The 25716-nt window shown below is 40.6% G+C and overlaps 1 protein-coding gene across 1 annotated transcript in view; it reads left to right on the top strand.

Moving 5' to 3' along the window:
- Positions 1 to 6698: 6698 nt before the first annotated feature.
- DNAJC1 (DnaJ heat shock protein family (Hsp40) member C1) overlaps positions 6699 to 25716 on the top strand; it is a 114700-nt gene continuing 95682 nt past the window's right edge. The window contains exon 1 of the mRNA XM_086466712.1: positions 6699 to 6863. Coding sequence (XP_086322838.1) covers positions 6699 to 6863 — 165 coding nt within the window. The remainder of the gene's footprint in view (positions 6864 to 25716) is intronic.

Below are 25716 nucleotides of genomic sequence, written 5' to 3'. Positions count from 1 at the left end.
TACAGGATCTTTCTTAGTGTGTGCACATACATCATGTTGATGGTCTTCACATGTTTAGTTAGTTCTGCTGGTTTTGTACTGTATAACCAGTCTGACAGCTTTGTTAATGCACGCCTGAAATGTGAAAACTTGAAATTATCTTTATCTTATGAAGAAAACATTTTGAACATCCTGAGCAAATTTCAAAGTACTATCCTCAATTTTGAACTGGACAGCAATTTGCCACCACCAAAAAAAATACCTATGGTACAGAAACATCAGTCTTGAGTAAATATTGTAGTTTATGCTCATCTCTCATAGCTTTCAATTCACTCTCTGAATGGACTCAATCCTTTTATCAAAAAGTTATTCCACAAACCAAATGCTGCCCATGACTAATTCCTACATATATTTGCTGTAATGAGCTCTTCCATTGTACTGTTGTCATGTTGTGCTTCTGGTTGTGCAGTCTCTCCGTGTACAGTCATAGTTATATGTACTAATTTATTTTATGGTGATTTATTTTTTGGTTTTGGATTTGCCTGACTGTTTTCCTCCTCTCCAACATTTTATGGTGCTAGTATCTTCCTTTCTTGGGAAGGGTACCTTAGCAAATGTCACAAACACACATACCTGCCATGTTAATAAATGGGGAATTGTATCATCGTCACAACAATAAGCAAATTCTCTGATAATATAATTCTTTTCATTTGCCAAATCAAATTATTTTTTAAATTATTCTTAACATCAGCTCCTCTGTGGCAAAGCAACAACTACAAGGAGGCACCAAGCAGGAACAAACCAGCACTGAAAGCATTGTGCAGAGAATAAAACTCAACTAGAATAGGATGATTCTACGATTGTGTGGTAAGTGTTAGGACACTGGTTGCAGTACTGAATTACCTTATTTAGTGCCTATATGGTTCTTGTTTTTCCTGTAGAAGACATAGCACAGTGTGGGACCTCACAGAGGCATGGTAAAACCATGCACACAAAATGGACCGAAGCAGCTTTCACACAGCAGCCATCTTGTACCACCTCTTCGTGGTCTTCCAGTTTACTCTCCCTGCTATTGTCTTAATGTCAGAATAGTCAAAGTTGGAAAAAAGAAATGTTAAAGATGTGTCTCTGGTGTATTTTTAGGTCTGCACATTTTTTTTTTTCTAATCACATCTGCAACTGTGAAGTAGAAAAGGACTTCGGAAGGGTCATGCATCTATGAAACTGGTATAAAATGTTCTCTGGAGAAATAGTTCTTTGCCCCCTGGTGGTGAATTAATTTTGAAAAGTATTACAAAACACTTCTAGGAAAATTTACTTGAAATTAAAGAGAAAAACTAATTGCTTCATTGGATACAAGTAAAAGTAAACTGCTAAGCAATACTTAGTGTGTCAAACATAATTAAGAAAAATCCAGTTATGAACAAGCTCCATCAATCTTTGATAGTCACTGCAGAAGAGAACAAAAGGAAGTCATCCACTTGCAGTTCAAGCCACAGATCATTTTGAGAGGTGTCAAGAATACATTGTTTAAAAAGATGGCATAAGCCTTCTAATCACTGATTTTGTTTTGTCTTTTAATTCTGGTGCCTCCTAAACTTCTGCCTATGACAGTGCTTCCCCATGTTGATGTTCTTCTTCGGGAAAACACAAATTAAACTATAATTGTAGACTATTGTAATGTCATGAAGCAGAACATTACGCATTTATGCTGGAAAAAGGCCATTTATAATGATCAAGGCTTTCAGTTGGCTTTATACTATTAGGGTATGGCTGATATTCTGAAGATGAACTCTCTTTTCTACCCCCCAGTCTGTGAGCCATCTTGTACGATGTTAATGTGGCTTCAGGTAATTTTCCAGTTTGGAAAATAGCATCACAGGGTATGGCATGCCTAGTAGGCAGGAATTGTTTGGGTTTTGGCACTAATGTTATAACATGAGGGGGAAAAAAAAAAAAAAAAAAGAGTAATGTAGCTAAAAGAGAGGACTGAGCTGCCCAGACCAGGCATGAATTAGCTGTTTCCTAAATAATATTCTTTCATGTCTGATGGACCGTAATAGCTTTCTGTTTTTAGCTCTGTTGCTTTTGCTTCTCTTTCCATTCCCACATTTCTTTCTCATTACTTTGACTTATGTCTGGCCTCAGGTAACAGCTGGTCTACACAAATGGCATATTCCTTACAAATCTTTCAGTGGGCAGGGTTGCTATGAAGTGATCCTGTCTCCCCTTCTCTTCCCATTGCCACGCTGGGTGTTACCACCCCTCCATCTCCACTCCATTTGCCTGTTTGTGCGGCTACACTCTAAACTGCATTTGCAAAATGATCTGGCTTTAAAAAAAAAATCCCTTAAAAAGGCAATAACCAGACCACTCGCCTATTGGGACGGAGCACTACAGGACCCCTTGGTTACTGCCGCCTCGCTGGCCGCCTTTGCGGGAGACCCCTCTCTTCCGGTGCGAGTCCTCAAGTGTTCCTGCCAGCTGTGAAACAGAATTCCTCTCACTGCTCTGCTTAGCCTTGCTGCTCAGGGAACAGCTTGCTTTCAGCCTTCCACATGCAGTTATACAAAGGTCCTTTTCCAATGGGAAAGCCAGTTTAAGCCAGGCAGTTTCCTGCCTGCTCTGCCCTCTTGTTCTTGCTCCTTCATCACAGTTCGCTGTCCCCTTGATTGTGCGAATGCAGCTGTTCGTGGGTTGTGTCATAAACTGGATCACTGAAATAAATCTGAGGTTTTGTATGCGTATGTGTATATATGTGTGTGCAAAGAGCTTTTTTTTAAAAAAAAAAAACACCAAACCCTGGATCATTTCAGTCATTTGATTTATAATGTGGCCCACAAAGAGTTGAATTAGCACAGTTGAGGAGGCAGCAAACAGTGGCACAGAGGTGGGAACAAGCGCCTGGGCTGGGGGGAGGGTGCAGGAAACTCTTAAGCCAGCTTTGTTAACAGGGAAAACTACTGTTACTGTACAAACCCATGTAGAGCACCTAAACTAAACAGCCAGAATAGAAAACTGGAATAGACTGCAGAGCATTCAGGCTCTCGAATTGCCGGAGATAAGGTTTATCTTTAAGAAGAAAAGGGGTGGTCCCTTAATAAGCTTTTTCCTCTAGATGTCTTCTATTCATTTGAGACATCGAAATCGCAGGCTGCTTAGCTATTCAGAGTACAATCGTGTGAATCCTACTGGGCTTATGAAGCACGTTGGTCTTTCAGTGCTGTTAAAAATGCTAATAATAACTGGTTCATGCCTCGGGCCTTGGTTGCTACTGTCAATTAGCGTCAGAACAGAGATTTATTTAAACAAATTATTTCTGTATATGCTTCCCTCCCTTGCGGCTTGCAAAGGAGAGCTTCGTGACCGAGCGCACCTGATTCAGTGATACCTGCGTGTGTGTGCGGATGAACTCCGGGCAGAGAAAGCAAATGCCATCCTTGCCTTCATAGCTCTATGTAGTCTTAAAGTAAAGGAGCTGCCCAGCTGTAGAGGCTACATGCAGAATTAAAACCCTTTCTCTGATCCTCCAGCCATTTAAATGTCATGCCTGAGTTACAGAAAAAAATACTAATACCTCCCCAGATGAGTAGTTTTAGACCACAATGAAATAAACACATGTAATCCTCTACCTTCTCTTGTACCTTTATGTCAGAGTTCACAGTACTAAGATTTAAATCGTCGTCACTGGTGACCCAACACCCCGCTCATTGCACCTGTCACTGGAAATTTCTCATGTATGTCGTTGCAGGCTCACAGAAAAGGCAAGCCTTGCTGAATTTGATTATGTTTGTTTTGTATTTTAAGGCTTTCTCTGAAACCAGGAGGAACACTGACTTTTAATTGTAACTGATTTACTTTATGTTGTGGAAGCCTAGTGTGACTTGGATTAATTGAAGTGTTGGGGAAGGGGGAAGGACTCCAATGACTCAGCAAGAATAAACAACTTCTCATGACTTTAAAGAGGTAAACAGAAGAATGAGAAGATAATAATGTGTCATTGTTATGGTGGCACTTACAGCATTTTAATAGCATTTTTAGCATTTTCTTCCTAAAATTTCAGTATTTATTCTTGAAGCACAGAATTATTTTAATGGAAACATTTAAACTAATCTCATCATCTAGAATTTAAAAAAAAATCCTTTTTAGAAACGTTACATGCAGTATCAGGCCTTCTCCTCCAATGGTTTAAGGAGCAGAATAAAAATGAGTATTCAAATTTACCACATTGTTAAAACCAATTGGAATAATTTAAGTACGCTGACTTAAATGTAAGATATCTCTTCATTCTGTATTTTACATAATCATAATCCCATTATCATTAGTGCATTTTTCTCCTATTATATCTTTCTAAATTCACATTCCTTCTGACTGAAAAAAACTATAGTTTATCTGAAGAATTCTGAGATGTTTCTTCCAAAACAGGTATAATCTGCTGCTATTCACAAAAGCATTGAAGCCACAAGCTCCCTGCAATTGGCCATCAGCGTTCGGACAGTTTTTCCTAGTCTCAGTGGAACGGAATGGATCACCTGCTTTTATCACGTTTTTTGAAGGCTGTTTTAACAGTTTCAGCGAGAGCAGCCAGAGGTGGATTTTGAAAGGTCTCATTCTTCATAACAAATTCAGAATGACGAAAAATAAGATGAAAATAACAAATGCTTCTCTTCAAGGTTAATCATTGTGCTAGATCAACTTAACTAAGAGGCTTAGAAGGTAATGAAGCAAGATAAAGTAGATAGGGAAAATACAGAATTAGTCAGAAGGGAAGAATTTGGAAAGCATCTATTAACAGCAATGGAATATTGTTAATCTCACATTTCAAAAAGTCTTTAACCTGGTTTAAAAATACTACTACCTTATTGAACTCTTCATTTGCCCCTGGTCTCTGAGGGTACTTTGCATCTTTAAACTTCGTTCTACAACCTTATGAGTAGGTAACTTTTTGAATCCAAAGTTGCATTTTTGTCAATAAATAATCCTCTAGGAAACGATTGGTTTTTTGGCTGTATGATCATGCAGGAGAAGTGTTTTTTAAGATGATCAGAATGAACAGTTAAGTGCTCCTTTTTGAGAACGGTAAATTAAAAAGACTCTACATCAGACACTGTTGGTTAAATTACCATTTTCTTGCAAATGGGTTTAGGTATCTTCAGAAAACAGTGCCAGAGGCAGAATCATGATCCTAACAGCCCAGTGGGCATGCATATGAGATATGGAAACATGAGTTTAAATATCAATCTAATTAATATTTAAATAGTTTATACGAAAGGGAACGGTTTCAATAGAAGAGAATACCTAAGACTACTTTATACTTTGTGAGTTGGAAAATTGATAATGGTTATGTTGGTTCATGTCACTACTCTGAGTTAAGCAGAGTAATTTTAAAACATTTTAGAGCCACGTCTTGCTATTCCCACAGAGTATGCAAGGCAGCATTCTACCGTACAGCAGTTTTGTAAATGGTGCCTAGCTCCTTGAAGGTGAATTCAGGTTCAGGTGAGATTGGCATTTGGGATTTTTTTGATTTGGAAAAACTTGTTTTCTGAATGTGATTCAGTTCATGGATATTTTTGGGATGAAAGTGTCTTTTCTTAAAGAGAAGATTCTTACAGTGAGTTATTAACCAGGCCTAGCTTCAAGAGAGGTGAAACAGATGGGGTGTTCCTACCAGAGAAAAGTGATCTAATGTTGGTATTCTGTATTGTTAAGCCATTAAGTCTCCATCTGATTTCTCATCTAGCAGCCACGCTTAACATTAATTCAAAGCAAGGAAAGAACAAAAGGTGCAGTTAAAACAGCTTAAAAATTGGGTTGATACCGACAACACGCTGGAGGGATTTTAGGGTTAAACAGGATACAAGACCCAAAAGCACCCTCAAGGTGTTAATAAACCAATGCATTTCTAAGGAGGATCTAGTGCGTGGGGGCACCAGGGGCGGCGGGGCCCCAGCAGCCCCCCCCCCCGCCCCAGCACCCCCGGGAGCCGCCGTGTCCCGTCGCCGCTCCCTCCGCGGCATCTTCCCTCTAGCGGGCACCGGCCTCGACGAAGTTACCCCAACACCTCCCCAGCGCTCCTGACCCCGAGGACGCGCCTGGTACCGGGGCCCGCAGCAGCGGCTGTCGCCCCTCAGCACTCCGCTCCGCGGCTGCTGGGGGGAGGCGGCTCGGGGCGGGGGGTACGGGGCCCGCTCCAGACCGCCGGGGGAGGGGGGATCACCCTGCCGGGGCTACCCCGGATGGCAGCGGGCCGACAGGGCGCTCCGCCGGCCGCGGGGGCGGGCAAGAGCGCTGCGCGGCGCCGCAGGCAGAGGCGGCAGGAAGTGGGGATGAAGGGGCGGCGGGCGGGGCGGGCGCGCGCGCGAACCCCGCCGGCCGCGCGAAGAGAGCTCCTGCCGGGGCTCCGCGCGCCGCTGCCGCTCTCGCGCGCGTCCTCCCCGCCGGCCGCAGGCACCTCCCCGCTTCGCCCTTCCCCCCGCAGCGCCTCGACTGCGCGAGCGCCAGCGGTTGCCGGGGTACCCGACGTCATAGCCTGAGGAGGCGGCGATTGGCCGGGCGGAGAGCGCTTCCCTCCCCCCCCCCCCCCCCTCCATGGGACTGGCCGCTGGCGGGGCCGGGCCTGGCTCTTTCCCCTCAGTGCGGAGCCGCCGGCGGGGCGTGCGCGGCCTCAGCAGTGCCTCCCCGGCCACGTCCTCGCCTCCGCCGCCGAGTCGGGGGTCATGGGCCGCCCGCGGCCCGCGCCGCGCCTCCGGCTGCTGCCGTTCCTGGCGCTGCTGGCGCTGCTGGCGCCCCGCGCCCGCGCCTGGGACAGCGGCGACCTGGAGCTCTTCGACCTGGTGGAGGAGGTGCCGCGGAACTTCTACGACTTCCTGGGGGTGCAGCAGGTGAGCGAGGGACCGGGCCGCCCTGCCGCGGGCCCTGAGGCGCGCCGCCGCCCCCGCCGCCCCCTGCCCCAGTGCCTTCACGCAGGCACGAGCCTCGCCTGTCACCGCCGTCCCTGCCTCCGCCGAGCATGGCTGGCTGGCTGCCCACCCCACTGCACTGCCGCCGCCCGGCTGCTCCCCGCGGCACACGGGCGCCGGGCATGCCGCCGGCCCCTCGCCCTCCTGCCCGGCGCTGTCATCCGCCTCCTGCCCTGACAGGCGTGCGGCTGCCCCGGCTCTGTCGCTGCGCTGCGTGCCCCCGCCGTGCTCCGAGGCTTGGGGCAAGGCTCCTGTCCCTTCCCCAGCCTCTTCCTTCCCTCTGAAGGGGCTCCGCTCTCCTGCAAGTACTGTTCTGGGGGTTTTTTATCCTTCCGGCCCCACCGTAAATCAACCCTCCCTCTGCCACTGTACCTTTGTGTGTTTCTACTGCCTGTTGCTCTTCTGATTATATCTCTTTTTCTCCAAATGTATCCACAGCTAGACAGAAGTAGCTTGTGGGCTTCTCCCACTTCCCATACGTATCCTGGGTATGGCTGTTTCTCATCTTCCCCTCATTCTGCATAGCTGCTGGTTCTTTACCTCCTTCAGATTGTGCATCACCATGTGTTGCGGCTTCTGTTTTGTCTCACGCATGCCATGTGGTAGACTGTGGCCCTTTGCTATGGTAATGGCTTGTAGGTTGTTACGTTTGTTTACTTTCCATGTATCTTGGTTATTGTGCATGGTTTTCTCCTCTGTTTGCTAGGCAACAAAGTGTTTATTATGCACCTTCAGTTAATTTTCATGTACATGTAGTCAAGACAGGAACTCCTGTTCGAAACAGTTTTATCCCATGTTTCTTGTGTATCTTTTAGATGTGGTTGCTGGTTTTGCCGCCACTTAGCATCTTCAGTTTGTATCACTTGCCTTGGCTCACACTTGATGGTCTTCTGCAACTCTAGATGCTCTGCTATGTGTGTGTGATCTTACTCGCTCTCTCTTTGTGCATCTTGGCAATCTTCCTTTTGTCTCTTTCTTCTTCTCAGTATTCTTCTCCTCAATAATTAAATATCCAATTCTTTATAATCTTCACCCAGAGTCCCCAAAAGACATTTAGTACTTTGTCTCCTAGCACCTCTACGTTCTGGTGAGTGATCCTGCTATTCAAATGGCTTCGCTGACAACCTTAAAGTTTATTCTGGTGTAGTTCTTGTAGTTTTTGAGAATAATAGCTGTATTTCATTAGGGCCATGTCTACAAAGAGAGGGAAAGTGTCTGCAATATATGAGAGTCCTATTTTGGAAACTACCGGCTGCAGTTGCTAATGATAATTGGGGGATTCTGAGACAGTTTTATCTCTTTCTTTCTTTTACTCTTTCTGAAGCAGCTGGTGTTAAATACTATGGAATACCATTGTATATACAACACAGCAAACACTGCTACCTGAGTTTCACTTTAATGAGCCTAAAAATCTAGGTTTTAATTCCTCAAAGGCAATTTTAGTGTTAGATAATGTAGGGATACAACAATTTGTTTGTTTCAGTTAGTGATGTTCAGATCTGGTATGTAACTCTTTGTTAATATCTTACACAATCTTTTTTTCTAGGCCTGCATCTGTACCTTGCGCAATATTTTTAGCAAGCAAATATTCTGCTTGTTCGCACTTCTACCCTACTTCTAATCTTAATGGAGAACTTGAATCACTTGTAATGTACGAGCAGGGAAAAAGTTGGTGGAAGTGCAACACAAGTGAAATTTTAAGTATATGTTAGTCACTCATAATGTCATTATAGCCAAAATAGTACTAGATGCTTCACACATGCAGCAGAACATACCTGTGAGTACAGTGATAGAGTTTACAATGTTGAAGTTGAGCCTCAATAGAAATCTGTGAGCACTGGAAGGTGCTGTATAGGTTTACAGGTTCTTCCACACTGTATCCTGTGTTCCTGCTGCTTGCTTCTCCAGCTCTGACCTAAACCTGAAGCTTCAAATGAGATACTGAAGCAGGGTTCTGACTTGCAGTGACTCGCTGGGCAGCTGCAGCCATTTAAGTTAGTGTATAGGAAGGGTAGCTGGTCTTGTAGTGGAGTCAAGGGAAGTGCACAAATCTCAGGTGTGCTGTATCCTACCTTGGATGTCTTTAACACAAAGCTGCCTTTTATCATAATGTCTTTGCGTGCTGTTTGCATGTTTCTTCAGGTTTTCTGTTATTTTTTTAAAACTTTGGTTTAATGGAGTTTACTGGTTATTTTGTATGTTACCGTTGTTTTAGTTGGGATGCCTTTGACTAGAATGCTGTGATTAACTTTTTGTAGTTCTGGTGCTAGTGGTTTTATTCCTTGTGCTCAGGTTGTTTTTCATTTTAGCACAAGAGGGGCAGTGTGTGTGACAATAGCCTTTGGAGTGTTGCATAATCTTTCATTCATCAAAGCTTGCTTTCCCCTCCTCCCCCCCTCCATATTCATCTTGGTGTTGGGCTATGCAGAGCAGCGTGTTGTGTACCAGTTAGGACCAAGGAATTTCACCTTGTATCATGTCCTGATAATCCCTTCTTCCTTCATGTACTTCTCCCTTATGCAGGATGTAACTTCTGCGTCTGAGATATGGGTGCTCAACCATGTTTGTTAACAGTAGTATATCAGGGCTGCCAGATTTTTTCTAAACATGTCATCTTGTATTTTGAAAAAACGTAGAGAATGACTCCAGTGCTTCCTTAAGGCATTAAAGCAGCTTAGATTTTGATGGGAGAACTGTGGTACTGGCTGCTTGTGGAATCTCATACACAATGTCAGAAGCTGATGTTGACCTCAACTGACAAGGTGTAGAAAGCATTGTGGGAAGTCCTGTAGCTCTCTAGCATGATTTGATAAGCCTCTGACTGATGGATTTTTCCCTGGGGTTGATGAGAAATTATGATTGTTTTGTTTTGTTCCTAGCCTGTGCTCATGGGAGTAAGGGGTTTGTGTTTTGTCTTGTCCAAGGGCCTTGTGGAAGCCTCCTGGCATTGTTAGTAACTGCCATCCAGCACTAGCAGGGTGTTAGATTTGAAGCTGCTGTAGTGTTTTTCCAAGATCGATGGCTGAGACAGAGGATGATCTAATGGAAGTGATTATTGTTGTGAATGTGGAATGACAGAGGAAGAGTAAGATTGTGACTGTCTTGGCTGTTAGAATAACTGTCCTTAGTCCTTGACTTCAAGGAGGGGTTGGCTGAGAAACCTACAAGTGCTCACAGAATGGCTGAGATTGGAAGGGACCTCTGGAGATCATCTTGTCCAGCTTCCAGGTGTTAGGGCTAAGCACCTAGATTAAGAAAGATCTGTGCTTTTTTTATACAAGGACACAATCTATCTACCTGGTAATCCATCAGATCTATGGTAACATAGCACATACAAGAAGTTTTATGTTGTTCAGAACAGTAATGATGTAACAGTTTGGGAATTACTTTACCTTCCTGTTTCTTTGGTGGTTCTTAAATTGATGATGTGATTAACTTGAATGGCTCATTTAAAACATTGCTGTTCTCAAGAAATTAGACCTAGCAGAATGGGGAGGTAACATAACTTTTGGCTTGATAAAAGATTACATTTCCATGTTGCCTAAGTGGTTACTGAAATAGAATAGTGGTTACTGAAATAGAATCATAAACTCTTGACGGATCAGATGTAATAATCATTTCAGTAATCACTTCAATATAGCCAATTTCAAGCTGATGGGGGGGGGATCAGGACCGAATAGAATTCATTAAAAACTCAGATGAAGCATCAGAATTAAACCGGAGGGTATGCAGACTCAGGAATAAAAGTACCCTGTTACCTCAGAATGAGAACATGCAAATCTGATGTCAACTCTTTGGAAAAATTGCATGAAGATCTGGGGAGCTACAAACTTGTATGGTAGACAAATTAAATGATCAAGTTAATTTTATTGTCTTACAGCTTTCAATAGCTGATACCTGTATAAACATGATATGCTCTGGATGAATCAGTTTGGCATCAGTTGAACCTATGGATCTCCTTGCCAAAATGTGCTTTTGCGTATAACTGTTTATATGGCTACAAGGGAATTGCCTGATCCTCTACTCTTTTTGGCTTGCATTAAAGGAAGGCACTACAGGTTGCTGAATGTCTTTTGAAACTTTGTGGTATGCTTCTTGGATACAAGGGATCTGATCAAGAAATATTTAGGAAACATTGTTTGTGATGATGTGTTAAAATGCATGGCCTATGTTGCTAGAATTGGCCTGTGCAGTATATAAAAGCAAATACAGACAGTTTCTCCAAGTGCCCTTTGAGGTAGTAGAAGTGGCCCTGGGAGCTCAGGTTCCTGAGGGAGACTTAACACATGGGTGGAGCTTGCTGGCCAACACTGTGGTTAAATATATTACCACCGAAAAAAGTTGAGATACTTTCTTCAGTATTGGCTTATGCCTTCCTTGTGGCAAATGGGACTTATTTTGAACCAGGCTCTAGTCCAGTCACGTGGATTTACTATAAAGATCTAAGAGCATTTTTATCCACGTCATTGCTAGACAATGGGTTTGGTAGATGATGTTGCAACACGAAGTCAGAACTGCACATACAGAGCCTGATTTTTGGTCCTACAGCCTGTGAGACTTTGGTATGTTAGCAACTCCAAGAAAATTCAAGATGCGAAAATGAAGGAGTCAGATTTCTTTGGCTGTGGGAAGCCACAAGCCCTCTAGATGAGGTGGATGTGTATTGGGCTATTAGGCTCCTTTCAAGAACACTGAAACAGGGGAGCTGTGTGTACCCTGGCAAGCAGCAGGGTCTGACAGGATTGCATCTGTAGAACGCAATGTTTGGTGCTGAGGAATTGGTGTCCATACTGTTTGCATTTCAGGGATTTTTGTTGTCGTTGAACAAATACCAGGCTGGCTGCATGGATTCAATGCCCGTCTGTGTTGAAGTGTGCTGTTTGTGCTACTGGTTTTATATCTTACAGTTCAGTTCTATTCAAAAGGAATCCAGTTCATACACTCCAGGACCACCTCATGATATGCAGTCAGTGGGTACGCTAAAGAAGTTTGCTTTACATATGCACTCCTGATCTGCCCTAAAGGTTGAGGTAGATGCACTTTAACACTACAGTTTATACTAAATGGCTGACGTGAATTTTACCTCTTGTCACTGCTCTGTAAGAACCTCACCAGGAACAAACCCCATGACCAGTTGTGGCTTTTATGATATTACAAGGCAGAGACTTAAGAAAATTCTCAGGAATAGGTTTTTGCATAGTCTATTTTATGCAAGTGTATTGACTGATGACATGCAGTGCATACATCATTGCAGTTCTGAAGTTGTGAATTCCTATCTTATATAAGTAAAGTTCTTGGAAATAGATTTGGTAACCTATTTTTCAGAAAGAATGGGAATCTCTGAAGCTGTCAGTGTTATCATCTGGCACTGCCATAGTTCTGACTTTGAATGGGTCACTGTCCAGAAACAAACAAACAAAAAATCTAGGTAAAAATATATTTGCTGTAGACCTTTTTGGGAACTTCGAGTACACAGAGTGGTCCCCTCAAGTGGGAACAGGCAGGTGAAGGAGAGCTGTATCTATTCAAGGAATGCTCTCAAGTCCTCAGCCAGAACAGCCTACCTGTACCCTTACAGGTCTTCTGTCTTCCCTGGCAGGCAAGGTGGAAATAAGGAGAGATAACCCAGAAACGCAGCAGTTTGTTTCTTCTTCCCAGTGACAAGCTTGATCACACTCCAAGGACTTATTTTGGTTGCTCTTCTAACACTTAAGGCTGTTCTCCTCCCTTCTGCTTTTTAAGGTTAACATATGCGGGTGCAGTGTTACTAAAATTGTGGAGCGTGCATCATCTGCAAATATTTTGGAGAAAATTGGGTTGGTAATACTGCTTCATCAGTCTTCCAAGCTTTGGTAGTATTTGATATAGTGAGATAGAGCTTCACACACATGCAGTTATGACATCAGTTTTTCAGATGATTGTGTGAAAACTCTGAGCTGTAGGCATTTCTTGCTTTGTTTTCTAAGATTATTTTGTTCTTTGCATGACAAAGAGGATATTCACTGTGACCTTCAAAAGTCTTGTGCTGTGAAGTGAAATGGAGCCATGTAGCAGCTTGGTATCTGTTACTCATCTTTGAGGAATCAAAGTTGTTGGGCTAGTGATTAAACATCATGTCTAATGGCCTAAGCCTGTTCCAAGACTGTTTTCTACTTCTTATTCAAAATATGTATTAAGCAGGACTAGTAGTTTTGGAAGGCATTGGATTTTAATGCACTGTCAATCACAACATCAGAGTTCTCAGTTGGAAAGATGAAATATATTTCAACTTCTTGCTCCAAACTGTCAAAAATAATTAACTTCTGTAATACACATCTAGATGATAGTAATAGCAAAGGGTCACTCTGCTCTGCTCACTAAAGGGTCACTTTATTTGGACAGTGAGGGATCTTTGTAATTCCTGAAACTGTACGTTTCTTTTAAGTGATGGATGAGGGAGGCGTTCTGCAAAATTGTTTTTTTGACTTTAAGAATTGCCTCATGTCATGGCAGTTAGAGCCCAAAAAAAACCCCCAAAGCCCTCAAAAATGTAGCATCAACATTGAGGCAGTAGTAGACTCCATTGCACTGTTTCAAACAAGGATAGCGTTAGAAAATCCAGACCTGTTTCCAGTGGCTTTATCTGTAATCTCTGTTCATTCCATAAAAATAATTGTGTGTTTTTTCTCAGTGTGTCATTCAGATGTAATTCTGTGTGTCTTCATGGTTTTAAACTTCCCGTTTGAGCCTTGTTACTTACACGTGTAAGTGAGATTTCCAGCAGTTCTGGAAACTCTGCTTTTCATAAAAAATGTAAATTAAAATTCTGTGAAGTCATTGTTGAGATTTTCTCACTTGGATCCTATAGAACAAAGTTGTTCCAACCTACAGAGTAATTCAATTGCTGTCAAGTCACCATAGAGAAGCACTTATGATAACTGCTCAGATTTGTAACTGAGCATAGTGCAGGATCTGGGTTTTTGTGTGTTGGTTTTGGTTTTGTTTTTTTTTTTAGCAGTGATAGACTTCCAGGCAAACTGCTGATACATCATATAATCCATTTTGTAAGTGTCCTGACATATATCATGTATGCATAATGTTTCCTGATGTTTTTGTTTACAGTTCCTCCATTTAAAAATGATTGAGATATCTAGACTTGTAAAACTTGTTTTTTCCATAAAAATGGGGTTTCTATATAATTTCCTATTAAATTTCTGCTTGGATATTGTCCAAGGAAATCCAGGATTTTTTTGCTCTTATTGTTGGCTTCTGTCTTAAAGACACAGAAATGTTTCACAATCTATAATTATGAGTGGTTTTAAAGGCATTTACTGTTAACTTTCCCTGACAATTCATTCATATAATACTTTCCTGATTGCTTTCAGATTATTTATATCTTATTTCTTGCTATGTAGAAGCACGTATAGCAATAGGAAACTACTATGTTTGGGAACCCGAGGGAACTAACAGTATGCAAAATGCTATGAAAAGCATAAAATAAGCAGTCTTGAATTATTTTTTTTCTGTCTGCAGCAGTAATAATGTTTCAGCTCTTCCTCTCTCTATTTCCACTTCACTAGTCATTTAAGGAGGTATCCATAATAGCTTGATCATCAAATTTCAGAAATAAAAAATGGGCTATTTTTCTTCCTAGAAGTTCTGTGCTTGACCTGTAATTCATTGGGAGTAACCGATTTCTTGGTGAGGAATGGTAGGTAACCTGTGCTGGTGGCCTCTGGTGCTTACACAAGGCTGTATGTTTTATGTTTGTTTCAAATTCACCTCCTTTGCTGAAGTTCTACATGTGTGTGCCCATGTTGGTATCTAAAACAACGACGTAATTAATCTAACATACAGTTTTGTAAATGACTTCCTAGCTGGCTTTTTACTACTTGACTGCTGTGGATTGTGGTCATCATGTTTGTCTGTAAAGTTGTATAAAGAAAAATCTTAGAGGCAGCCTTCATATCATTCTGTTGAATGATAAACCATTTATGCTCCATCTAGAGTAATTGTACAATTAAGATTAGCATCATTTTCTAATCAGATATAGAGGAAAGTATAGCTTTAAGGGAGATATTTGCAGGTATCTATGGTGCTATTTTAACTTTAAGTACTTGGTAACATTTAAAAAATAAAATGGAAATTCAGCATACGAAATGTTCCGTAGTTGGGTTGGTGCTCTTGTGTTGTCAGTGGAGCCAGTAACAAAGAGCCTGTGGTGCTGTTGCGTAGCTGAGCCAGTCAGAATGACAGTATAAGCAATAACAAAGGGGTTTTCATCTATAAGAATAGGTATATGAATAAAAGGAGGAAATTATATATATGTCTGAAATGTTTTGGTTTTTCACAGCATCCTAGTGGGCTAACAAAACACATGCAGCATACGAAAACCTGCAGTTTTGCTTTTGGTTTGCTTGTTGGTGTTCGTGCTTTTGCTTAGCTGTATGCTGTACCCATTAAAAGTTTGCTTCTATCAATTGTGGGTTCCTAAACAGCAGTTTTTGTTTATTTTTTTTTCCCCTCAATAGCTTAAAATTGTTGTTTTCCCCTAAATTATGAAGAGATTTGGGGTTTCTGGGTTTCTTTTGCTTCTTGTTTGTCTGTCAACCTTGTTTGGATGTTACTAGCTCTGTATTAAAGTGATTTGTAAACAATCTTATGTCTGTGACAAGGTGTTGTACATGTGATGTATGTTACAGTTATGCGACCAATAACACAGTTTGAATGTAACACTTTAAAGCAGGGTTGTGTATTGCTGGGCTCTTGTCTCATGGATTGCTTTAGTGCAAATTTCGTAAATGACCTGGCTGGCAGGCCTTAGAAACTGTTGCTCTTGATGTCAAACAAATGAGCGGTGGAATGAGAAGAGAGGAAAATTCATAAGCAGTCCCTCATCTCTGCCAGATCTGAAATTCTTCCTTCTCAGTGTTAATTTGGAAAACTGGTGGAGAAAACAGAAATCAAGTTACTCTGCAATCTTTCTCTGACTAGAGAGAACGACTAGGGGAGTCTTGCTTTTATACATGGGCTATAACTCTGAAATGCTGCTTTCTCCAATGCTGTAAGTGCTGATAAGGACATGAGAAAGCTGTGAAGTATATTGTGCTGATTTGGGGCAAGTAGCTTCTTTAAGGGACAATAATTGTTTTTACCTCCCAAAAATACTGCAAATGATTCTGTAGTCTGATTGATCAGTGTTTTATTAAATTTCAAACTGATTTAGACTAACTTTTATATTTAATAATCACTATTCCGTGGTCAGTGATTCCTATAGGTTCTTTTATGGGATATAAATGCTGTGGTGGTAGAGTAGAAGAGCTGTATGCCGTTTAATTTTGTGACAGTTTACAATCATATTAGTAATCACTTTACAGGACATTGTGTCTAACAGTGGCTACTACAATGTAGTAGGAAAAAAAAGTCTGTAAAATTTCATCCTATGTGGAAGCCTCTTCTCGTTTCCTATTAGGAACTATGTAAAATGTTATTTGGTGGAAAGAATCTTAATCAATTCAAGCACTTCTTTCAGTTGATTAAAAATTTGAAATAAACTTGTTCTCCAACCTGAGTCTGTCTATTGTTGAATAGAAAGTATTTTTTTCTGTCAGTTTGTAACCTGTGTGGTTTGTAGTTTCTATTCTACTGAATATTTTCCTCTATTTCTGCTCCAGTACCTTTTCAACACCACAAGCTAACCCAGCAACATTCAAAACAAAATAGTGAATTTGAATGTTGGACTGTATCTGTTGAGAATAGTATTTCAACAGTTGAAATACAGGTTGAGGGTATCAGCCAGTCAGTTGTCTCTCCAGTTTATAATGGTGAAAGAGCAAACCTCTTTTGTACATAAGTTTTATTTAAAAATCGGGTATAACTGACTTACATTCATGTTCAGTTACACAGTACAGAGTTCCCACGCTGGAGTGCACCAGTGTAGTCCATTTAGTAAATCTTTTTGGTCTTTGTGTTTTCTGGTTGCGTAATACGAGGTGCTTCACCAGAAAGCTGTGTTAATTTGCAGGGGGATCCAATACTTTGCTGGACAAATAGAGACTAACCTATCAGTGAGTTACTGGCTCACTAATGTCCTCGGTCATTATGATTTATGCCTTTCACACACTTATACTTACCTTTCTTACCTATGAATGGATATGATGGATAGACACCTTAATTTTCTGGTGGAGGTGCAGACCACTGGTTAGTGAACGGAGATTTACAGACGATAGCTGAGATAGATCAGTACCTTACTGTTTTCCAGGGCCCTGTGATTCATGGGTTGAAAATCACTATCTATCTCTGAGTAGTTAGATATTCTTTTGATCACTGGAGATACCTACTTCTGTTTTATTTTTTAAATTGTTATCTTTTCCTCAGTGGTGTCATGCAGTATGGCTTCTGAAGAGGATTTATTTTTTGGATAACCATGTATCAGTTAAGAAATAATGTGATTTTTTTTAAAAAATGTTTTTTGCAATTAAGAATATTAAACACCCTTGCCTTGTCTTGATTGCAAATGTTTAATAATAGTCTAGTATTGTGTCTCAGGCAATGGATCCTGGTGCCTGTGAAGGCCTGTTTCCTTTCCCTAGTCGTCTTGGTCTCCAGTTAGGGCGCCCCTCCATGTTATCCACAAGCTCCTTACATGCCTTCAAGAGTGCTGGATGTTGTCAATGTCCTCTGGCTGAGTTTCCACTCTGGTTTCTTATTATTTATATACTTCTGTATAACCCTCACACTTCTTTCTTAAATAAAAATAATAAAGCCAGTGGCAATAGATGGTGTTACTTGGAGAAAGCGTGTGAACCTAGCTGTGTTTTGCAGTCCATTTGCCCCAAGTACCTCTCAGCCTCCACAGTTTTTGATGAGTAATGTTAAAAGGTGCACTCCTGGTGGTGCCTTTCGGTCAGCTGATGCTTTACAGCGTGTTTGGAGAACCGTCGATAATGTGTCTTGAATTGTTTAATGATTTGAAATTGCCAGCTCCAAGCTCTGCTCTGTGTAGGCGTGGTTTACTTTACGGTTACAGTCTTCCGTACACTGAATCTTATCTCTCATTTTTTTTGCCAGATCGCTTGGTTTGGCATTCCCTTGCCTAGTGTCTGGTATCTACTCAAAATGTATAGTGTCACCTATGAACTGTGAGATTTCACTGCATGCTCTGCTCTTCATGTTGTCATTGAAAGTGCTGAATAAAGCATCAATCTGTCAACAGAAGACCTTTCAGCCGCCTACTCTCTGCCCTGAAAACTGCCATTAAACCTTGCTTTTTGTATCCTGTTTGTGAATTTTCTGTTTACAAGATTCTTTCCTCTCATCTGTGGCAAGTTAGTTTCTTTGATAACCACTGGTGTGGAACCTCATCAAAAGCTTTTTCACAATTGGACTGTTCTGTGTCTGCTGGACCTCTTATCTCTATCCTTACTGATGCACTCCGAGGACTTGGGTGAGTTGGCGAGGCAGGGTTTCTCTTTGCAGAAGCCGTGCAACATCTTTTCTAACAGACCACGTTTATCCCTGTCTACAGAGACTTTATTTTTGTAGCCCCTACTGCCTTTAGTAAGGATGGATGACAAACTTCCTGGTCTGTAATTATCTTCTGGGTTTTGGTGGTTTGTTTTGGTTTGTTTTTTTTGTGGGTTTTTTTTGAATGGGAATCACATTGTCTGCCTGCCAGGTACCTGGTGACAGTTTTTGCAGTACTGCATTACCTTCCTTACCTGCAGGTCTGCAGCTTCATATATAAATTTCGTTCAGCAATCTCAGGTGAAAGCCATGGTGCTGACAACTTCTTTGCCTCTAATTGGTCTCTTTGGAGTAATATGTCTGTATATTTATTTAAAGTTGAATTAGCTACTTTTGACCTGCCTACTGCAAAGAATGTGTTGGTGTAGGAATCACCTGAACATCTCCAACAGGAAATACTCATTAAATAAGATATTAAATTGCACAGCTGTGGGTTTATTACAGAATGAAACTTTTCATAATTTCATCATCAGCCAGTCTGTGGCAAGTACCACTCTAGCTTGCTTGGACAAATCAAAAGTCTGGTTAGCAAGTTAGAAAGAAGTAGGTTTTTTTAGCTATACATTCCACAAATTCTACTGGAACTGGCACAAAACCCACCATGTTGCAATTACTGATCATTAGAAGGAAGAATAGCTGCTGTTAGGCAGTTTTCCTGTTCTACTAATGGCTACCTATGTATGATTAAGCACATTTTTGGAAGAGCTCAGGGCTTTTTCTGAGATACCCAGGAGTTCAGGAATGTGTCATTTGCTTCTGGTCACTTTGCTGTAGTAACTAGCATTAACTCTGTAACATTTCAGTCTTGGACAATAGTTCTCTTTTCAGAAGGTAAAATGGAGGGCTTAGGTTTGTGTTACTACTTAAGACTTAAGCAGAGTTGGTTTATGTGTTGTGTCCGTGTCCTGTCCCGTCGTGTCCCCCCCCTTTGACTTATGGTACCTTTATACCATAATAATTCTGTGGATTTATTAATTCCCCAGCAAGGTTCTTACGGTGATGTACTTAAGTTTATTGTTTGGAAACAATGAGATTGTTTTACTCTAGTTATCCTAATTTTGATGGTACCACTTACTAGTACTGTCTTTGATTCCTGTTGGTTTAAGCAAGATTTTGGTATTGCTTTTGTTTCAGTTATGTAAACCACTGTGAAAACGTCAGTTTTTGTTTTCTATCGAATGCTAACATTGTGAGGAGAAAGACATGACAGTGTTTTATGAAATGCCCTCGCTTCTGTACATTAAGAGATAGAAACTTGACAAAATAAACTTTGCAGCAGGGTACTTGTTTGAAGTGCAGGAACTTTAAGTGAACATGTTAAAGCTAAAAGTTGTATTGAGTAAAATGTATTGAATTTCAAAGTTTTAGTACAGTACTGTACAATCAATTTTCTTTTTCTGCTAAATAGAGTTGATCAGTTTATTTTTCAGGGACCTAATAAACTCATACTTCTAGGTACTATCTAAAGTAATTAAACCCTGTAATCCTACCTGTTGCTTCCATGCTGTGCATGCTCCTTGACTAGTGTCAAGACATGTGAATTTAGGGTAGACTTGGCTCTTTGCTAACATCTACATATCTGAAGTGATGCCCTAAAAAATCAAGTTTGAGAACTCAAAGAAACAGTAGCTAGAAAAAAGCATTGGATAATAAAAGACTAAATCAGACTGCATTTTCTGGGAAGTCTAGTTTTGTAGGTTTAATGTATTGGGTGCAGGGTTCAGATGGACAATTTCATAGGAGGGATGTTGGTGGTGAATATTTCCTATTTTGAGCTACCTTAACAGTTGAACCTAGGATTGTCCCATGTAGGCTCCAGTTTGTCATAGTGTGACAGCAAATTGCAGTCTATGCGTGCAATTAAACCTTTTTTAGTGTCGCAGCTGATTTTTATCACACATGTCTTAGCTTTATCTTGATTTTTGGGTAAAACCATAGTTTAATTCTATCAGTCTCAAAGATGCAAGTTTGAATAGACTGTATTGAAATCCAAAACATTTAGGTAATAGTACATTGTCCCTATAAAAGAGATACAGTTAGAGAAACGATCTCAAAGTAAAAATCATACCCTAACAATAGAGAACTTTCATCTTGATATTACACTTCCTATTTTAAAACATGATGTTTTAAAGTTTTCAGTACCAAACACTTGTTTGCATTCATTTTGTAGTATTTGAAGTCTAGAAAATAAATTGGGATGCTATTTTTGTTTAAAAAGTGCTCTTGCATAGATAGCCATTTTGCATTGCCGAATGCCAGCTTCTCTTGTAAATGTATTTGTGAATATAAACATTGCTTAATATTGAATATGGTTATCCGTATTTTCTTTCTAAGCTCTAATTTCATTTGTCTTCTATGTGTTTGCCTTCCTCAAAGTTCAGATTTTCAACAACAAATTTTTATTTTTTTTTTTAAAGAAAACTTCTCTGATATTTAGAGAACTGTTAACAGGGACATGAGATCTTCTTAGATTTCTGACCTAAAGAAAGCAGAAGGCTGTAAAATGTGAGTTTCTTCACTTCTGGAATATGTAAGATGCATTCCTGTAGCTTCTGTGCTCTTTTCTAACAGATTAACTTGAACACACTGTCATTGAATTAACAGTATCCTATTATTATCAGGGTATTGGTTATGCTGTCTGCTGTCATGAGATATGAGAGCCTTACATGACAGCTGGTTAGACGTGATCAGATTGATACTATGGCAAGGAAAGAGTACTGGACTAGGTTGGTTTCTGAAATTGATTTTTCAGTCAAGATAGAATTGTATCTTGATCAGGTATTCAATATTTTGCAGTCCAGCTAAGACAAATATACAGAGCATTCCAGCTGCAAGGGTAGAACTTACTATTAGCATAAAAACCACCCCCCCCCACCCCACCCCCAACCCTGACTTGCACAAGGGTTGCTTGTGGAGCGCCAGACTTTGGCTGGAAGCCTTGAACAAGCATATATATTGCAGTCCTTTCCGTTCTTCACCTGAGTATCAGATTTGCAGGACAAATTTGGTAAGATCATTATTTTAGTTATTCTTAAGGAGTAGCTTGCTCAAGCAGAGGTGCATTTTGGACTCTTCAGTGACAGGGGGTGGGTGGATAAAAAAATTGCACACGCAAAAAACCCTGCCACCCCCCAAAAAAAATCTATTAATGGATTAAGCATGAAGGTAAGAATGCCTAAAGGGATGGTATCTGGTATAAGTTTGTAAGGCTGGAAAATGATGATTAAACTCTCATGGTAAAAACTTGGCCTTTTATCCAGTTATATAATGAAATACCGGTATGCCATTTAAAGCTGAGATGGTACGAGTCCTGAAGTGGTGGTCAAAAGAAGGAGGAAAGAATCCCTGAGGGGCATTAATTGCCCAGATACCCTAAGATAAAACATGAAAGAAAACCAGTGTATTGTGAAAAGTGGGAATTCACTGATCCCCTCCCCCTGTTTGCTGTTTGTTTTTTGTGGGTTGTTTTTTTTTTTTTTCTGTGACTAAATTATTATACAGGTTGCAACTTTCTGTTCTAGGCTATGGTAAAAGTATTTGAGATAATTGTTCAGTCTAGAAAATGTCGTTCTGGCTCTGAGCCCAATGCTTGTACCCTGGGATCTGCTGAACATCAGTAGTAACAGATTCATACACTGGCTGTAGGCATCTTGAAAACAGGACTCATTTTCACAAGGATCTGTCTTGTAATGACTTGGTTAAGGAAAAGCATCATTACAAGAGCTGAAAAAATACTCTAGATGAGTTATACTTGTAAAATCTATCACTTAGTCAAGTGAGATGCAGTGTGGGGTAGCAGTTTGCCAAGTCCCTCCAACATGCTGGCAAGAGGAAGGAAAGCAGGAGAATCTACTGGAGCCAGCGTGTGCGTGGAATGGCAGGTTACTCCAGGGAAACTCCTTATGGTCACTTCTGCCGATTACAAGGAGGGTAAAGGCAGGTTTCCTTCCACCTACTACTAGAATAAACACCTGAGGCCCAAAAAGGAAGCAGATGCTTGCAGTAGACTTCCTGCGTGTTTTGTTCTAGTTGTTCTTTATTTCCTTTACCCAAGAAGGATTCAAACAAATCCTCAACATGAATGACCTATGCTGATTTTTTTTTTTTTTTTTTTGTTCCCCCTCTTCAGTCTCTTCATTTCTCTCTAGACTTCATAGCAGATCTGTTTAGACCTGCCTACCAGGGCTTCATTTTCTAGGTTAATATTTGGCAACAGGTCAACAGGTTTACAGTTTTCACTAGCCATTAGCTCACTGGGCATCATGGAGATACATTTTTTTGCCTCTATCCCCCCAAACTAAATCCCTGTCTTCAAATTGTCAATCCTAGAATAATGATGGAGAATGAGACAATTACCTAAATGGCTTCTTGTTCTTTGCTATGCCTAAAGCCTTATTTTTCACCCAGATGGCATTGGTGCTGGGACTGCACTGAGCATTTCTCTTTAATGAGGGCAGTATATGGGGTCCCTGGTGGCCACAGCTGAGAATTGCTGAGCTGACCGTGATACTTGAGTATTGTCAGGGCTTTGTAAATGCATCTTAGGAACCTTCTGCATTGCAGTTACTGTGATTGTCCATGCAGCCCCCGGAGCTAATAATTATTCTCTCTTCTTTGATGACACTTTCCATGGCTTTAGTGCTAGGTGTTTTTGCTGTTCTAATTTTCAGAGGCTGAAAGAGGGAACAGTCTGACAGATTTCTCTGTCCTTCTTGAGTATAGACAATACTTTGTCTTCTGATTCCTCTTTTTTCTGTTTTTGCCCTGTCATTAAGAACTGTAGTTGTCAATCAGGGATACTATGCAGGGATATCTGTAACTTCTAAAGCACCCTTTCTCTGGTTACTTTTTCTTATTAGTGTATTTGATACATCCGTTTGAGAGATCTGCAATCAGCTTGAACTACATGTAATCATGTTCGAGAAGAAAACCTGAGGTGTGAGTGGTGTTTTTGTTTGTGGTGTTTTTTTTTTTTTTTAAATCTCCAATGTCTTCTACTTCTGTCACTCTTAATCTTGGAGGTCATGTTTTCTCTTTATTGTGTGGTTGGTTTGTTTGTTTTTAAATGTATTCCTGCTGCCATCAAATTTTACTGTGGCTTTCAATGCTCATCATAAATTCAGCCCTTTCTTTCAGCTCAGGAGCTAAAGTGGTTGCATGCACCCTGGTTAACTTACATTTCAATTGCTTCAGGAACAGTCTCTTTGTCTAATCCCTATGCTTTTTGTAACTAAAATGAATGTCTAAAATTGGTTTTGGCTTTTCAGTTGGACCTCCAGATTGAATTGCCAAGCCAACAGGCAGTTAGTATTGTCTTGAGCTTAAAGCTATATGTGGCTTTAGGCTGCATGTTACAGCCCCTCTGTATATTCCCTTTTTTATTCTTGCCTTTTTTTTTTTTTTTTAAATCCTCACGTAAATTAGTTGTGGGTGGTGGTGGTTTTGTTTGGTTTTTTTTTTCCTTTGTTTGTTTTTCCTTTGCTTGTTCCCTGATTTCTAGGCTCTTTCTGTTCAGTTTTTGGTCTTTTCTTACTCATGTAATTTCTGAAGATCCATTTTTTTATTTCTGCATGTCAGTACGAGTCCTTTCCCAGCATTGCAGAAGAAATAATTGTCCTAAGTTTCATAATATATACTTTTATTATTTGTGGCTTTCTCTAGTCGTTCTCAAACAAATATTTGATGTGGTCTCAATTTCAATATGTAGGTGTTACACCAATTATTATTTTGAAGGAGGATTTTTCACAACTGTGTTTGAGAATCGCTGGTCTAGAAACAAAATGTCTTGGACAAGCAGGCTGGGTTCCAGGGCCAAGCAAACACAGAAGTCAGATCTTTCAAACTGACCTTTTCCAGCTGGAAAGTTTGGCTGTCTGGAGGTTGCTTTCCCAATGGCAAAGTTTTAGCAGACTGCTTTGTGTGAGCCTGCTTTTCAGCAGAGAGCTGGCTAAGCGGCCACCCAGTACTTACATAGCACAGATTTAATCTGTGGACTGGTAGACACAGGATTTAATAGAAAGTTCAATAGTTCTTTTTACCAATGAAATATTGATAAAGCATAAAATATCCTTGGTATAGAGATTATTATTCTTGTATGTTCATTTTAATCTGATAACTATTTCTTTTTCTATTTTTAAATTTCTGTAACAGAAGTTGAAGTCTTAAGCTCCATTGCATGTGCTAGTCACTATTCTGTATAACAGGACACCACCAAGAAGTCTTTGTACTTTATCTTCTGCCATGGCAAAATACCCAGTTGGAATAATGGCTGAAGAGAAAGTATAGTGAAATAAGATGGTGTGCATGGAAGAGCAGATAGAAGTGGTTAATGCAGTTTCACTGTGTGTACGCTAGGAGGTTTATTTTACAGGTATTCCTAGTCATGGTGAAGATGTTGTGGATTTCTGTAATTCGAAGCATTGTATGAGGGAGTGATGGGCGACTGTGGGAGTAGTTGGACCATATGTCACTCAAGGGGTTGAAATTGAAGTAATCAAGGTCTTGCAGCCTGGCTCCATTCTGCTGTTACGTTATTAGTTCTTTTTGCTATTTGTGATCTAGACAAAGCCTCTCAGTTTTTTGGTGTGTTGTGCGCTTTCCCCATAGGTTACTTTTGGTTGTAGAGCATTAAGACTTCTCCTGACATAACAAATGTCCACAGTTGATTACAGCTGTGGAGCACAAAGGGAGAGACTGACACAGCTGCATACTTGCTGCATTAGACACTGCTGAAGAGGTGGGCTGCTGTTTTGCTTTTGAGATACTGCCAGTAGGCAACACTAAGTCTGAGGAGACGTTTATGCTGTTTCTTCTAATTATGTTATGGAATTCCTCCAAACTGCCAAGTTCAATATTTTTTATGTTAAATGTAACATACATTATTGCTTAAAAATTCTTTTATTGTGATGCCTTTTTGTTCTAAATATAATGTTGAGGAATATGGATGTAGATATTCTGTGCAATTTGCAGTAAAAATGAACCTTACAAAAAGAGATTTGAAACCATTGCTGAATTTGTGTGAGGTGTCGTAGTGCTCTGGGGCGGTTATAGCAGAACTTCAATGAAAAGAACCACAAATATTTTCAGTATTCAGTATTTATAGTTGTCTCTATGCTATACTGCTCATTTAATCTGATTATTGAGATTTTACATTTTTAAGTTCAGTTTTGGTTTCTTACCACTTGATGGCAGTGAAGGAGCTAGTGTTGCCAGGCAAAGGTTCAGGGCAAGAACCCATTATGAATAACAAAAGAGGAGGTACAAAGGAAGC

Source organism: Leptosomus discolor, chromosome 6 (genome assembly GCF_034619465.1).
Source record: "Leptosomus discolor isolate bLepDis1 chromosome 6, bLepDis1.hap2, whole genome shotgun sequence".
Classification (NCBI taxonomy): domain Eukaryota; kingdom Metazoa; phylum Chordata; class Aves; order Leptosomiformes; family Leptosomidae; genus Leptosomus; species Leptosomus discolor.
Note: the sequence above shows the minus strand (reverse complement) of the source record. Positions and strands in the feature narration are given on the sequence as shown.